This window comes from Alexandromys fortis, unplaced genomic scaffold, assembly GCF_014885135.2.
Source record: "Alexandromys fortis isolate MF-2015 unplaced genomic scaffold, M_Fortis_MF-2015_v1.1 scaffold_119, whole genome shotgun sequence".
In the NCBI taxonomy this organism is placed as follows: Eukaryota; Metazoa; Chordata; class Mammalia; order Rodentia; family Cricetidae; genus Alexandromys; species Alexandromys fortis.
The window spans coordinates 3,308,476-3,325,207 of NW_026067991.1; the positions used below are offsets into that span (position 1 = coordinate 3,308,476).

A 16,732-nucleotide genomic window follows, 5' to 3' on the forward strand; every position below is an offset into this window, starting at 1 on the left:
TTTTTTTTTTAAGATTTATTTATTTATTATATATACAACATTCTGCCTCCATGTATGCCCACACGCCAGAGAAGGGCGCCAGATCTCAGTACAGATGGTTTGTGAGCCACCATGTGGTTGCTGGGAATTGAACTCAGGACCTCTGGAAGAGCAGCCAGTGCTCTTAACCACTGAGCCATCTCTCCAACCCCTGTTATTTTGATTTTTGTTTTTTCCTGAAGTTATCAGTGTCAGGAAAGAAGGCAGCTCCACGTGATCCTTTAGTTATCTGTTTATTGATTTGATTTTTAAGAAATGGCCATCTAAGCAGGGCATGGTGATGCATGCCTTTAATCTGGGATTAAAGCATTTAGTAGGCAGAGGGAGGTGGTATCTCTGTGAGTTTGAGCCCAGCCTGGTCTATAGAATTCCAGGACAGCTAAAGACACACAAAGAAACCCTGTACAAAAACAAACAAACAAAAAACCAAAAAAAAAAAAAAAAAGAAAAAAAAAGAAAGGAAGGAAGAAAGAAAGAAAGAAAGAAAGAAAGGAAGAAAGAAAAGAAATGGCCATCTAAAATGATCCATCCCCAAAGTGAAGGTGTAAGTTGTGTATTCACTGCTAACTGTTGTGTAACAAATTGCCTCAAAACATCAGCAGCTATGGCACACGTGTGTATTCTGTGCTTCTGAGGTCTACATACTCAAGGCCCCTGTGAGGCCGCAGTTGCTGTCAGTCAGGCACATGTGGAGTCTCTCCTGGATCACCCAAGTACCACGTGGCAGACTTTTGCCACAGCTCTTGATCTCCTGGTGGGGTTGTCTTTTTCCGAGGCTGCAGATTTCCACCAAAACCTCAGACAGAGTAGGAGAAAACTCCTGCATGCGGTGGTAGCTGTCATCCCTTCAGTGTCCTAGCCTCAGAAATGACGACCATGACTTCTGTGGGACACTGAAACAGGTCCACACAAGGCAGGAGACCACACAAGGACAGGAACACCAGAGGCAGGGGTCTCAGGCCAGCTTTGAATTTGTCTGTCTTTTTGATCTAAAATAACCTCTGTCTTTCAGCTCTGCCTTTGGTATCAGACTTTTGATCATGAAAAGAAAAGATAAATATGCAATGCCGAAAACGAGACAGAGTGTCCAGGGTAGGAAATTGAAATAGATATAATGCCAAAAGCATTTCTTAAATAGAAAATATTAGCGCTAAAACAACATGGAGACATAGTTTATGAACTGTTATAGTGACAGTTCTGGTCTGAAGAGCCAGCGTTGTTCTTGGGATGGGATATTTATATATCCATAAATAAATAAATAAGTATATATCTATATCCATATATATATATCCATGTATACAGCTTTCAAGTGTGAACAAAAAGAGAAGATAGTTCTGTAGGATTTCATTGAAAGTGTAATATTAGCAAAGTCGGGAGTGGGAACACTCAGAAGTCATGCTCAGGTGTCCATGTCTTGGGGACACCAGCATCCTGGGTCCTGGGGCTGCGCTGAGTGGAATGGACGGAGCCACATGGGCTTCTGTCAAGCCCTTCTCCACCCTTGGTCTCACTCCTACCGCCTAGCACTGCCACCACACCCAGGAGTTCAACAGTTTCCTTTGCCATCTGGCAGTAGCTGGGCTTGGCACACGTGGCTGTTGGCATTTCTCAGTGTCCTAGCCTGAAGCGAGCTCACAGCTGTCTCTGTGCACCAGTCTAGGCCTTGGGACATTCAGAGGGTGCATTTATAAGCTGTGTAACAATAATTGATAATAATAGCATAACATTATAGCAAAATAAGATATAGCAAGGAGGCTTATCAACCACTTATGTGACAGGTGGCTGTCATGGTGATGTAAATGTGTTTAATTCTCTGAATTGAGTATTTCCTGACAGCTATGAGGCAGACATTGTCTGTTTTATGAGGAGACAACTCCGTACTATGAAATAGCGAAGGCACAGCTGAGGAGCTGCTTTCTGTCTGCTCCCACTGCACACAGTAGGCCCGCAGAGCCCAACTTTCTGCAGACAGACATCCTCCTGTCTATTCCCACTGCACACAGTAGACCCGCAAGCCATGGAATGAGTCGAAAGGGCTTCCTAGTGAGGGCTACTGGTGTGGGTAAGGGCATGTTAGGGAGAGCGTGTAGCCTTTCATGCTAGGTCACGGTTACCTGCTGCAGATTTGCAGGCTCCTGGTGAGTCTCTCTGCTTTAATTTGACTTTTGTGTATAGGAGTGTTTGACTACCTATCTGTGTACCTGGTGCCTGAGGGGTCAGGAGATCAACCTCCTGGGTCCTCTGGAACTGGAATTGCAGATGGCTGTGAACTATGGTATGGGTGCTGGCAACCGAACCCCGATCTTCTCCAAGAACAGCAAGTGCTCTCGACTGCTGAGTTTTCTGTCTCCCCAGCGGGGCTGGCAAGTCTCTTGAGTTGCGTTCATCTTAGCTACATGTGGTATAAAGTCATTAGAGTTTGAAGGGTGGGCCCTCCACCCATTTGAAACTTCTTATAGGCCTTTGCTCAGAAGAACCAGGAGGTACTTCATACTTCTCCTCGTCCCTCTGTGGCCCCTTTGGGCACTAGCTAACTCAGTGGGTGGTGATGCTCAGTGCTTCTTTTGGGAACAGCTCTAGTGAGATGTCGCTCCTCAATCTGACACCTCCTCCCTTCTGCTGCAGGGAAACACAGGTGTGCTCCTGGGCTTGCTCCTGGTGTCCTTCGTCATCCTTGTGGCCCTCATCACCGTGCTGTCTGGCATTGGCGTCGCAGAGCATGGCGGGATAGGCAGTGGTGGCGTCTACTCCATGATCTCCTCAGTCCTTGGCGGGCAGATGGGAGGCACTGTTGGGCTGTTGTACGTGTTTGGACAGGTGAGACCGCAGCGCGAGCCAACTCCTTGCCTCTACCTGTTCCTTTGCCATCATCTCCTCTTCCCCTTCTTAGTTTGCCAGGGGAAGCAAGGGTGGAGACAAGGGCCCCACTTGATGGAGACCACACTAGGGTCTGGGGGGAGCTCGCACCAGCAATCTAGATTGGGAGCCTGAACTCCCACTTCTGCCTCATGAATTCCTGGTGTGTGTGCCCAGGCCAGGGGCTGGTAGCTCTCACTTCTGCTGCTTTTCTAGGAGGGGTGTGCATGGCAGGGAGCCCTCTGCACTTTGCCCTGTGGGTGGGTGTTGTGCCTCTGCCAGAGGCCTTTCCTGGAAGTAGTCCTTTCCTATGGAGGTGAAGCTCCGACAGGTCTGTTGGCTTGGGTGGCCTTAAGCGACCACAGGCCCTCGGGTGGACACTAGGTTGAGGTGCATGCCAATGAGAAGGCCACACATTGGCGTGGACACAGCAGGAAGAAAACCAGCAGGGAGGAAGAAATTCCACTGCTCATCTAAAGCTTAGATATCTGGGACACAGGGATGGGGGTTTGATGCTGGGAAGGCAACACTCACGCATGAAGAAGTAGCTTTTTGTAAGCGTGGCTTAGACCAAAAGGGTTTTTAATGGAAAAACAAATGATGGTGGCTGAAAAACAATTTAAGAAAAAATGGGTTTTGTTGTTTTTCATTTGAACCAGCAGAGGCATCAGTGTAAATACACCATATTCCCTAACAGCACAGAGCCGAGTGCACAAGGGTGTGTGAGTGTGTATGTGTGCACACGTGTGTTGAGTGTGAGGAAGTATGTGTGAGTATGCATGTGTGTGCTTGTGTATTTGTGTGTGAGTGTGTGTGCATGAGCGTAAGTGTGTGTGCATGGGTATGTGTGCATGGGCGTGTGAGTGTGTGTGCATGGGCGTGTGAGTGTGTGTGCTGTGTGTAGGACAGCACATGGGGGGCACCTCTCCACTTGCTAAGAAAAGGCAGTTGCTTTTACTGGAGAAAGATCTAGAAATATGATATAGGTTGAGCGTCCTGAATAGAAAAACCCAAAGTCCGTAATGCTCCAAGAATCTAAAACTTTCTGAGCATCATGTTGAGCAGTGTTAAAATTTTGAAGTTGAATGTGGTGGACCTGCCCGTAATCCCAGCATCTGAGAGGTTAGAGCAGGGGCATTGTGACCACTAAGTCAGCTTGGCAAAATAATCCTGTCTCTAAAGAAAAACAAAAACCAAAACAAAAAACAAAAAACCCACACCAAACAAAAATCCAAACAACAGAAAACCCCACCAAGCCAACCCTCAGAGGACAGAAAATAGCAAACAAAACCCACCAACTCTCTGATTTTGGAGCATTTTTGAAGCTGGATTTTCACAGGAGGAAAAAGGTCAAGCAATAACGTAAGGTTTATGCAGACGTTACAAAACCCAAGAGTTGGGAACATGCGTGGCCTCTGTGACAGTCGTTTCGTAATGGCCAACAGGCATCACAGCCTGCGTTGCCAACCCTAAGAGCTGCCACAGGAGCTGCAGGCTGGTCACATGGACAGCCTCAGTTTCCCCACTCTCTGGGCAGACAGAAGATGAGGACCCCCAATGGGGAGAGGACACGGGGTCATCCAGACTAGAAGAAAGAGTGTTCACAAAGATTTGCCCGGCAGAGGCAGCCATGGTGAGAAAGAGGTGAGAGCCAGGCCTCTGTTCAACAGTTTCTGTAGTCAGTGCCTGCCGATTCCTGACTGACTGAGCTCATCTGGCCAGAGTCTCTGGCTAAGGTGCTGTACCTTCCAATCTTTCACCAACTTCCGACTTTGATTTGCTCAACCTTTGCTGAGGATGTTGGCACACACACTTTGCAGGGATGCTGACCTGCAGGGTTTGTGAGATGCCTTTGTTTGGTTTTGGTGTGGGGCAAACGCTGGCTTTAAGGACTCAGTTGGTGGAGTATGAGGTTCCCTTCTCTTCCAGTCTTTGGCGTTAACTCTTTAAATGCTAAGTGGAGCAGAACAGTGTAACTATGTGGTCCTGGTTTTCTGTTGTTGGCCATTGTTTCAAATTTCCTGATTATTAGCATATTCCCTGCCTGCATGGGGGTGTCTTGATCTGTTTTGTGTAATGTTGGTAGGTTGTATCTTTCCACATATTTCTCTGCTTCATCCATGTTCTCTAGAATACTGACATATATGTGTTCCCCTGCAATCTTCTGTTTCTTTATGTCCGGTGGCTAATGTCACTTCTCTCATCCCTTACTTTAATCATTTGAATTCACCTCTCCTATTGACCAAGCTAGATAAAGAATTATCTGCATTTTTATTTCATCTTAAATCACAAAGAAGGAGGCTTTCGTTGTGACGTTTTCATGTGAAATTTGTCTTTATCAGACCCCTCCCCCATCTCCCGCTTCCTTCCTTGTGTCCTTCCTTCTCCGATAGCCTTCTTTCTTTCTTCCTTCCTTCCTTCCTTCCTTCCTTCCTTCCTTCCTTCCTTCCTTTCTTTCTTTCTTTCTTTCTTTCTTTCTTTCTTTCTTTCTTATTTCATGTCACATAACAAGCAACTAATTCTTTTGGTCTTACTATGTAACCCTGACTGGCCTGGAACTCACAGTGCTGGTCTTGAACTTAACAGAGCTCTGTCTGTCTCCACCTCCTGAGCTCTGGGATTAAAGGTGTGGGCCACCACCACCTGCATTATTTTTTATTTTTAATTGTGTGTGTATGCCTGTGGTGTTGCGGTTTTGTGCATATGAGGACAGTGCTCGTGAGGGGCTAATAGAGGGGGTTGGATTCCCGGGGTCGGAGTTAGCAGGTGGTTGGAGTCCTCTGTAACGTGTAATATATGCTATTAACCCCGGAGCCATCTCCAGCCCCTATATTTTAAAACTATTATTTTCAGTTCTTTGAGAATTTCATATGATGTGTTTTGAGCATATTCAAACATACCCCAACTCTTCCCAATTCAACCCTCTTTCCTTACCCACCCAACTTTGTGTATTTTCCCCCCTCATCTATAGCCTAGGATGACCTTGAACCCACAGTGAGCCTCCTGCCTCTGCCTCGCAAATGCTAGAATTACAGACCTATATGCCTGGTTAGAATCGTTATTTTAAAATTTTGCCATGTGGCCTGGAGAGATGGCTCAGCAATTAGGAAAGAGCACCAACTGCTCTCCCAGAAGACCTGGGTTCGACCCCCAGCACCCGTACGATGGTCCACAACCACCTGTGACTCCAGTGTCAGAGGGCCTGATTTCCTCGTGGGTACCAATTACCCAAGTGGTCCACAGACACACACAAAGTACCCATCCATGTAAAATAAAATTTAATAAATTAATAAAAAGTGCCACGTGAAACAACCAAAACGTTAAAAAAAAAATCTTGCCATGTCCTGTACACACTCAATCCTTTCTCCCTCACTTCTGAGGCCTGGATAGCCACCCTGTCCTACTGGACCAGACCCACAGCCAGAGGACCAGATAGCAGCTAGGAGCCCTCCTCCCTCCCCATGCCACTCAACGGTGGGGCATCCGAGGGGCCTTGTTGGGCTACTTAATTAGATGTGAAAATGTCTGCCTTCAGCCTGTGTTGACTATGCAGAAATATTTCTCATGGCTAATCAGCCCTGTGCTGGATTCCCTACAGCAAGAGTGGAGGATCAGAAAGCCTTTTTAGACCAGAGGCCTGGAGGTTTCACTGTGGGAGTGAGCACATCCGCTATCCATACCGTCTGCCGACTGCAGTCTAAATTAGACTTTGTGCCCGAAGGAGAGTGTGGAGGGATGTTACTATCAGGACCCAGAACTCTTGAACACCTGACTCAGCCAAAACAAATACCCTGGGATGGAGGTGTTCTTGCCTGAGAATATGCCTCTTCCTCTCTTTAGAGTGGTGAGCACCACCCCACCTCAGGTGGCGGGTTGTTACAGATGTCTCCATGTCGAGAATGGTAAAGAGAGAAGTCCCTGATTATGAAGAAGGAAAACAGTTTCCAACTGTAATGAGCGCTGGGAATGTTTACAGAAACTCAGCAATGCTTTTCGAGGAAGAGCTTTTTCCAGCCTGGATGCCTGAGGGCTTGCTCGGGAAGGCTTGGGGTTCAGACCCGCCCTGTGTCAGCTGTCTCTAGCCAGATGTGGGCTGAGGCCATGAGCTCTGAGCCAGAAGGGAGTATCCTTTCTGCATTGTAGGAGCTCATGCAGGGCTCCCGTTCCCCTGAGGCGGGTTCACTTTGTAACTGGGTGCAAGGTACTTTTGTCAGAACACCCCAAATGTGTGCAAGTGTGGTGATGGGCGTGTCTATCTGTTAACTATGTGAAGGCAATACAGTAACTCTGGTGGCATGGTGGCTCTCCCCTTCTCCCTACTCAGGATCTCACTATAGAGCCCCATCTATCTGAATATTGCCAAGTAATCCAAGCTAGTCTTGAATTCACAATCCTCCTGCCTCTACCTTCTTAGTGCTGGGCTGTCAGACAAGTGCTCTTATCCCGAGCTTGATAGTGAACACTGACTGTCAACTTGGTTGGCTGTGGAGGGACTTAGTAACGCCCACCTCTCGCTGTGTCTGCGAGGGTTAGCAATCAAGGATCAAACCTGACAGTGGGCGCCACAGTCCAGTAAGCTGGGGATCGGATGCAACAAAAGCAGAAGTGGAAGTTGGAGCAGATGGTAAAGTTTTCCTCAGCAGGTGCATAAATGCTGCTACCACCACCCGTGAACATCAGACTCCGGCTTCGGCAACCTCTCAACACAGACCCTCTCCAGTGACTGCCAGGGAGCTTCCAGACCCTTGGCTTGAGACTGCTTGCTGCATCTTGGTCCCTCTTGCTCTGAGGTTTTCATCTTCTTGGATGTAGCAGCCATTGGCTTATCTGGTTCTCCAGCTTGTCAATGGCCATGGTGGGACTACCCAGTCTCTTCCTGTGCAAGCCAACGCAATCAACCCCCTTTTGGAATTACATATGCGTTCGCTGAACCCTGGCAGGGAGAGAGTGCTTATGCTTGTCCGTGTTTGCAGTGGAACACGGGCTTCCTCTTACCTAAGCAGCAGGAGGACATGGTGGCATTGTGCTGTGTTGTCAGGGGCTGGCCAAGCCAACGGGACTTCTCCCAGGCAGATTTATCTGAGTTAGAAAGCAGCAGTGAGGTAGTCATGGTCACAGCTGGGGGCGCTTGACTATGAAAGTCGGTACATCACACGGTATTCAGTGAGGGCTCACGTCACGCTCGGCAAATGGAGGGCACCCAAGAGAGAAACCACGACTGGGTTCTTTAACCTGCATTTGGTGTGTGTACTTGCCTGATTCTGTGTTCACTTGGCTATAGGTGCATGTGTGTGTGTGTGTGTGTGTGTGTGTGTGTGTATGTCTGTGCATGTTGTGGAGGCCTGAAGCTGACATTGTTTCCTTGGTTACTCTTTATTTACCTAGGCAGGGTTTCTTGCCGAATTTAGAACTGGCTAATTCCAGTTAGAGGATTCCTGGAGATCCCCTTTGTATGTCTCCGAGTGGAATGCTAGGATTACCATTGGCCACCACACCTGACCGACTTTTCCCATGAGTTCTGGGGATTTGAACGCTGGCAACGAATGCTTTACCCACTGAGCCATCTTCCCAGCCCAATGTTTTCTTTTGAAAGGGTGTCTGGATTCTTGGTGTAGGAGGTAGTAGCATCTGGACCCAGATAATTCTATAGCACTGGCGGTAAGTTGTGTTTGCCGAGCGACAGGGGAAAGAAGAAAGAGTTCACCGGAAAAGGAAGAATTAGAGTATTTGTTCCTGGGACAGTGGCTAGGGTCGGGCTGCACTGGCAAGGGTAACCAGCCGAGTGAAGTGACCGAGCTAAGGAGGGAAGGGGACTGAGGGTGATGTTTGTGCAAATGCTCATGCCTGTAGTGGCATTCTGTTTGTATTTTAGTAAATACAGCTGGGGATGGGGAAAGAAAAACAGCCACACTGGCCAGCCGTACAGACCAGGCAACAACGACACAATGACATACACCGTTTTTTTTTGTTTTGTTTTAGTTTTCCAAGACAGGGTTTCTGTGTAGCCTTGACTATCCTGGAACTCACTTTATAGACCAGACTGGCCTCAAACTCACAGAGATCCACCTGCCTCTGCCTCCTGAGTGCTGGGATTAAAGGTGTGCGCCACCACAGCCCGGTTTAATGACACACATCTTTAATCCCAGTAGCCATAGAAACCTGGGGGTAGTGGTACACACCCTTAGTCCCAGAACTAGAGAGGATTGTAAAATGGGAGGGAAAAGCTCAGTCTCAGTCTCATTCTGCGATTCTTGGAGGCGGGATCGCCATTTCAGACTGTGGTCAAGGCAAGAGACTGTGGCTGGCTGCTTTGTTTTTCTGACCTTCAGGTTGAACCCTAATTTCTGTCTCTGAGTTTTTATTAGTCATGCTTCACATACCATCAACACTTTATTACATTTGTTTATTGTGCATGTGTGTATGAATGTATGTGTTTGTATGTGTGTATGTATGTGCAAACTGTGTATGTATATGTTTGTGTGTATATGTGTATATATGTTGTATATGTGTATATTGTGTGTGTGTATGTTGTACATGTAGAAATGCTCAACCTCCTTAGCAATCAGAGAAATGCAAATCAAAACAACGCTGAGATTTCATCTTACACCTGTCAGAATGGCTAAGATCAAAAACACTGATGACAACTTATGCTGGAGAGGATGTGGAGTAAGAGGAACACTCCTCCATTGCTGGTGGGAGTGCAAACTTGTATAGCTGCTTTGAGTATTTCCTTAAGTATCTTTCAGCCATTTTAGATTCCTCTGTTGAGAGTTTTCTGTTTAGGTCTGTATTCCATTTTTTTATTGGATTATTTGTTCTTTTGATGACCAATTTCTTAAGTTCTTTGTATATTTTGGAGATCAGTCCTTGTCTGATGTGGGGTTGGTGAAGATCTTTTCCCCTTCTCTAGGCTGCCATTTTGTCTTGTTGGCTGTGTCCTTTGCCTTACAGAAGCTTCTCAGTTTCAGGAGTCCCATTTATTAATTGTTGCTCTCAGTGGCGGTGCTGTGCCCTGACTGAGTATTGGGATTACTGTGTGTCACCATGCCTGGCAGCCAGATAAGTAGAGGAACAATACTGCCAGGAATTATGGCTCATGTCTGTAATTCCAGAAGGATTACTGCGAGTTTGAAGCTAATTGGGATACATGTGGGAGATCTAGGCCAGTCTGGGCTACAGTGTTAAATCCTGTCTTTGTTGTGCTAGTGCCGTGGGTCCCCCAGAGTCCGAGTTTGTACACAAAAGCAGGGAGCCTTTATTGCAAGCTCGAGCTTGGGCTCTCCATCCGTTCCGACACAGCGGTTGAATCAGAGAGCATGGGCTCAGCTATGGCAGGGTTTTTAAGGAGTAAAGGATGGGCGGGTAGGGGAATTCGGATTTAGACGGGGGCTGAGCTTCTTTCTGATTGGGCAGGAGTGGGGCAGCAGGAGTCTTGTCAAACAGGGATTAGTACAGGCTTTGCGGCAAGGAAATTGGCAACCTATATACGTTAGGAAAGCTGGCCTTACTGTTCTGGAGCATCTAGTACTTGTTTCTCTCAATTCTGATTGGTCCCCCGCAGGGTACAGTCTGTGGTTTCTCTTGGTTATTGTAGGGGTGAGGCCTAGTATTGTTAGACTATAGCCTGTCATGGCTGCACTAGAGTTAAGTTAGGCCTCTTCAGTCTCAACCAAAACCAAATGATACAAACCAAACCAAAACACCCTGACTTACAGGCCTGGAAGAGTTTTTTCTGTAAAGTGCTTGTTTGTAAGCCTGGGAACATGTATGTGATCCCCAGAACCACTATAAAACCAAACATGGTGTGATGGCATGTACCAGAGAGGCAGAGGTGAGAGGATCCATGGGCTGCTGGTCAGCCAGCCTGGCCTACTGGGCCAGCAGGCCACCGGGAGACCCTGTTTCAAAACAGATGTGGTGGTGCTTGCCTTTAATCCTAGCACTCGGGAGGCAGAGGCAGGCGGATCTCTGTGAGTTCGAGGCCAGTCTGGTCTACAAGAGCTAGTTCCAGGATAGGCTACAAAGCTACAGAGAAACCCTGTCTCAAAAAAAAAATGTTCAAAGAAACTGCATTCCAATATCTGTGGGAGTATGCTGCTGTGGCTCTGAGGACAGGGCCCTGCGTGCACATTTCTTGTTCGATTTAGTTCTTGAATAATGCAAGCAGAGAAGGCCAAAGGCCTTTTGACCCAGCATCCCATAATCTTTTTGCCTTGGTTACCATTGGCAGCTCTCAACCTGGGGCTCATTCTTCTCTTCTTTAAAATATGGATGAGCAAAAACAGGGCCTGGAGGCAGGTTCCCTTGTGGAAGAGCAGGTTTGACCTGGTGCTGCCTCCCAGGCAGTGAGCCACAATGCTGGTGTGTGTGTGTGTGTGTGTGTGTGTGTGTGTGTGCATGTGCATGTATGTGTCTGCATGTGTGGGTGTGTATGTGTGTGCACGCACTTATGCATGCATGAGTGTGTGTGTGTCTGAGAGCAGGCAGGTCTGGAGCTGATGCCTCTCTTGGCTGGTTCTCACCGGGAATTGGCTGGTGTGTGTATGCGTGTGCACTCACGTGTGAGTATATGTGTGTCTGTGAGCAGGCAGGTCTGGAGCTGATGCCTCTCTGTGGCTGGTTCTCATCGGGAGTTGGATGGCAGTGTGTTGCAGGTGCCATGTACATCACTGGCTTTGCGGAGTCCATCTCAGATCTGCTGGGTTTGGGGAACATCTGGGCTGTGCGAGGAATTTCAGTTGCTGTACTTCTGGCTCTGCTGGGCATCAACCTAGCCGGTGTCAAGTGGATAATCCGCCTCCAGCTGCTGCTGCTGTTCCTGCTGGCCGTCTCAACCCTCGACTTCGTAGTGGGTTCTTTCACCCACCTGGACCCAGGTAGGCCCTTCAAGTGCAGTTCTTTGTAGATGCTGATGGGTGTAATTTGCTGAGTACCCTTTCTTCCCACAGTCTGTACCTACAATTCGGGTGGGGTGGGCCTCGTCAAGCGAGCAGCTGCGGCTCCCTGGGCCCACAAGCTCCTCTACGTACACTACGCATGCGCACGCCCATGCACGTTTACTTCATGGATTTTCCACGGTTCTCTTTTGTTTCTTTCTATTAAAATATACAGAAAATGTGGATAACACAACTTCCTCAAAACAAAATACAAGCAGGTGGGCAGGGACCAAATTCATAGCAACGACTGGGATATGGGGCAAGAAAGAAACGTGGAGCAGAGAGGAAAGCGGGCTTCGAGGTTGTCTGCCTGTTTCCTTTATTTTAAGAGCTTGATGTAAATGTAGGTTCTGAGCATGGTGGAGCCTGCCTGTACATATCTGGGAGGCTGAAGCCCAGGCAGGACGATTATAAACAAAATACCGAAACAAGCAAACCACGACAAATGGTGACAATTGTCATTTCACAGAGATGGCTACCAAAATGTTTGATTATCTATTGCTTTGTATGCTAAATTATTCCTCAGAATAAAAATGTGTGTTCCTTACCTAAGTTTAAAAACAATCAAAAGGCTGGGGATAGCTTTTCACTCTTTTGAATGAAGCAAAAGGTCTATCCTTTTCTTATGTTATTGGCACAGAATTTCGCTGTGTAGCTCCTGGAACTCTCTCTGTAGACCAGGCTAGCCTTGAATTCACAGTGATCCACCTGCCTCTGCCTCCTGAGTACTGGGACTGAAGGTGTGTATCACCATATCTACTGAATATTGAAACTATTCAATGAACCCATCACCGATGGATCCAGCTGCTTGCAACCTGTGGGCAGCCTAAGACCACGAGAAAGCACAGATATTTACGTATGATTCATAGCAGTAGCAAAATTACAGTTATAGAGTAGCAATGAAAATAATGTTGTGGTTGGGGAGGGGGTCACCACAACATGAGGAACTGTATTAGAGGGTCGCAGCTCTAGGAAGGTTGAGAATCACCGAGCTACTCTAACCTAGGGTTTGCTCAGCCTCTTGAAAGCCCAGCAGTGTGACCCCTACATCCCACCACTCTGACATAACTTTGCCACTTTCAGATCTGTGTTATTTTAGCATCAGGGTCAACTATGCTTGTTCTCAGAAGGCACAACCGCCACCAGGATGCTATAGACAGGCCTGATAATGCACACCCCAGGAACTCTATGTTTATATGGAACAGAGATTAGGCTTTAAGAGAGAAGGAGATGGGCCCAACTGGTGTGACTAAAACAATCTGCAGCCCAGACAGGGGCCTGTGATGGTAGTGGTGCGGGAGGAACCCACAGCTTATTTTACTTAGTCCTTTGTCTTGAGATGGGAGCAGTGATACCCATTTTACAAAGGAGGAAGCTATGGTTTGTGCTAAGACTTGGCAGAGCTAGGGTTTGAAGCTGTATATGATGCTGTAGCCTGTTCTGTGGTAGGAGGAGCCTGTTTTCACATAGCAGGCTTGTCTGCTCTCTGCTTCCCCCTTTCGGGTCACCTCTGTAGGGAATGTGTTACTGTAGTGTTGCAGGAATATCCTGACTTACAGGGAAGCCAGGATATACTTAGAACTGCAATAGGACAGCTCTTGGGTAGGGGTAGAGCCACAATAGGACAGCTCTGGAGACTGGAGCTGCAAAGGGACAGCTCAGCCCTGGAGGAAAGGTGTCCAGACTGTCAGGAAGCCAGGCTACCTGAAGCTGGTGTGTGGTGTCTCCCTGCAGGATCCTGCTTTTCTCCTGGAGAGCCGCTACAGCTAAGCTCTGCTCTGTTCCCTTACGGGAGCCTAGCAGAGCTATCTGCTTCTCTGGCCCAATATTTTCTTCTGCTAACACTCTGCTAAAGGGGGAAACCCCTGCAGAAATGTCGCAGTCTCCTCCGGCTCCTATGAAAAGTTGTTACTTTTTTCTGCCTGTCCTTGCTCAGCCCCCACTTAAGGAGAGTCCTAGCAAGGTTCTTCTGTTCTGCTCTGCCTTGCTGAGGCCCCCTAGGGAGCGTCTCAGCAAGGTTTTTCAGCTCAATCCCCTAAGGGACAGTGAGAATGAAGGTTGCCATCCAAGACTCTTTTGAGAATGAGATTTATTTGGGAAGGAGGAGTCCAGGAGAGTGGCTGCCTTTGCCAGGAAGGGATTAACAGCAGCTCCCTGGCAACCTTAGGGCAGCCTCTAACGAGAGCAGTGGAGAGGCTTATATAGGGCTTCATAGGGGTAGAGTTTTCCCAGGGAGAAGATTTTCTGCTCAGGGATTGGTCAGTTTAGCTGGTCAGGGGGCAGAGTTTCTTTCTCTGGTCCTTTTGAGCTTTTTGACTCTAAGGACCAGGGCATATTTCTTTAGCTGGCGCTGATTCTAGGGACAAGGTGTGTTTCTTTGAAGTTAGTTTCAGAGCCAGGGTACATGTCTTTAGTCCTGGGTTCAGGGATAAAGATGTTTCTTTCCCTGGCCCAGGTCTCAGATCCAGGGTGTGTTTCTTTCACTGACTCTGGGTTCAGAGTCAGGGTGCTCAGTGATTGGCTGGCTTCCTGCTTCAGTTGTCCCTTTTACCCTACATCCCCTGCATTGTATTCGTCCTAATTATACACGGGTGTGAACTGCTTGGCGTGGGCACAGAATCGAACTCAGGTACCCTGGAAGAACAGCAAGTGCTCTTAACTAGTGAGCAATCTCTTCCACCCCCAGGTCTTGCCTTTTAAATGCTGTTGGCTGTAGGCTGTCCAGAGTTGAGTTGGAGGGTAGTACCATTTCTTCAGATATTACCTTTAAATGTCAGAAGCTGCATACCCTCTGAATTCCCTGGACGTTCCCTACTGACATCCAGAAGCTCCGCCGACTTAAGCTCCCCTGACTCCTACACAGAAGGGGTCCTTAGGACTCACTCCGGTGCCAAGGACCTGGTGGTGGCCCTGGCTCACCTGAAATGCTTTCCCATGCTACCTGGGGCTTCTCTGTAGGAAAGAAGGTGGGCTCTTTCCTGGCCTTGCACCATCCCGCAGCAATGGCTCTCACACTGAGGGTGACAGACTGGCCTTTGACTGCCAAACTGTCAACAAAGGGAGAAACTGTCCACCCAGTCCCTGACTCCCTGCCCTCCCCTCCACTGTCACGGTTGCTAAGATACTACAGTTGATTGGCAGGGCAGTGCCGCTGGCCACCATGAACTTCACTAGACTTGTGTGTTTTCCTTCTTCATTGGTGACGTTCTTGGCTGTTCTTCTAAGTAACTCTAAATGTTTGTACTTCCTTCTGGTCAATACATTAGTGGGGTGTTGTATGAGCTGAAACTTTTTTTTTAAATAATTCCCATAGCAACGGGCCCTTCTAATATCTGTTTTTGGCATCATTGGTTTTATCAAGCAGACTGTTTTCTCTGCAGTTAAAAACCCACACTGAAACCAGGCCATAAACCTGTGGGATGGATTTAGCAAAATGACTTCAACTATTACAGGGAAAAAAGACATTTGAAAAAAGACTGGAAGGAACCGTGCCTGGATGTTAACAGTGGTTGCTCAAATGGTGTATAGCTGTATTATTCTACTTTTCCTTCATTTGGCTGGTATTACTTCTTTTAAGATTTATTGATTTGTTAATATTTGCATGTGTTGCCTGCATGTGTGTATGTTCACTATGTACATGTCTGGTATCTGAGGAGGCCAAAATAGGGAATCAATCAGCTCCCCTGGGTGGTTAGGAACTGCCATGTGGGTTCTGGGAACTGAACCTGGATCCTCTGTAAGAACAGTAGGAACTCTTAGCCACTCTCCAGACTAGTGTTACTGTTTATATTCACATACATACACACACATATACATGCATATGTATACATAATACACACATATATACATATACAACACACATATTTACACAATATACATACATACATATACATAATACTCACATACATATACAATACACAAACACACACACACACACACACACACATACACACACACACACGGAAGATTGGCTACCCTGACATCCTCTTCTGGCCTCTGGGGGCACCAGGCACACAGGCACACATGTGGTGCACAGACAGACATAAACAGATAAAACACCCATACTCAAAAGTTAACATTTGGAAAATTAAACAAACAAAAATAACAGGTCAAAAGTTTTTAGATCTCCTTGTACTATGGTTCCCCTTTATTTGCATTTTAAAGGTCAACAAGTCAGACATAGCCTCATGCCTGTGATCTCAGGAAGCAGAGGCAGGAGGATTAGCCTGGGCTATAGAGTAAGACCCTGTCTCCAAAGAGGGAGAGAGGAAAAGACGAAAGAAAGCAAGGAAAGGAAACTTTCTGTTTCTGTTATGACACCCATAAAAGATGCTTAGACTCTGCTTTCCCGCTCCGTTTTCCACTCCTCTGGCCCAGGAGGAGAAGTGCATGTGTGCCTGTGTTGAGTATACACGGGTCCACACTCCGCCACTGTCCCTGCTCCTGCTCTGGGGCACCTATGGGCATCCTGTCTGTATGCAATTTAGTCACTCTAAAAATACATTTATTTTTTGAGATCATGATATATCATTTCCCATTCCCCGTTTCTCCCTCTAAACCTTCTTCTCCCACACCCTCCTCACTTGCTTTCAAATTCATGCCTTTTTTCATTAATTGTTGTTACATGTATGTATGAATATACACACTGCATGACGTTCCCTGTTACTGATTTGAAAATACTTTGAGTTAAAAGTCCTATTACTGTGTTCTAGACTTCTCCACCTTTGCAGATGTGGCAGCCTGCTTCTGCAGGAGCAAGTCATAAATAGAGTTCACAGGAGGATGGTCAAGTGCACTTTAAATGTTGCTGGGCTCTGCCCTGACGCCTTCCAATTAGATTATTCTGAACTCACAGTAGTGGTAGATATGAGTTATTGACCACCTATATCTTGGGAAATATT

At 47.1% G+C, this 16,732-nt stretch overlaps 1 protein-coding gene across 4 annotated transcripts in view; it reads left to right on the top strand.

Moving 5' to 3' along the window:
• The window catches only part of Slc12a8 (solute carrier family 12 member 8), a 158,718-nt gene that overhangs the window by 25,724 nt on the left and 116,262 nt on the right, over positions 1–16,732 (top strand). For all 4 annotated transcript variants that reach the window (XR_007594962.1, XM_050159911.1, XM_050159913.1 and 1 more), the window contains 2 exons: positions 2,665–2,856; positions 11,540–11,771. Coding sequence is in view for 3 of the 4 variants with exons in the window: in XM_050159911.1 (XP_050015868.1) it covers positions 2,665–2,856; positions 11,540–11,771 (424 nt within the window). In the remaining variant the exon portion in view is untranslated. The remainder of the gene's footprint in view (positions 1–2,664; positions 2,857–11,539; positions 11,772–16,732) is intronic.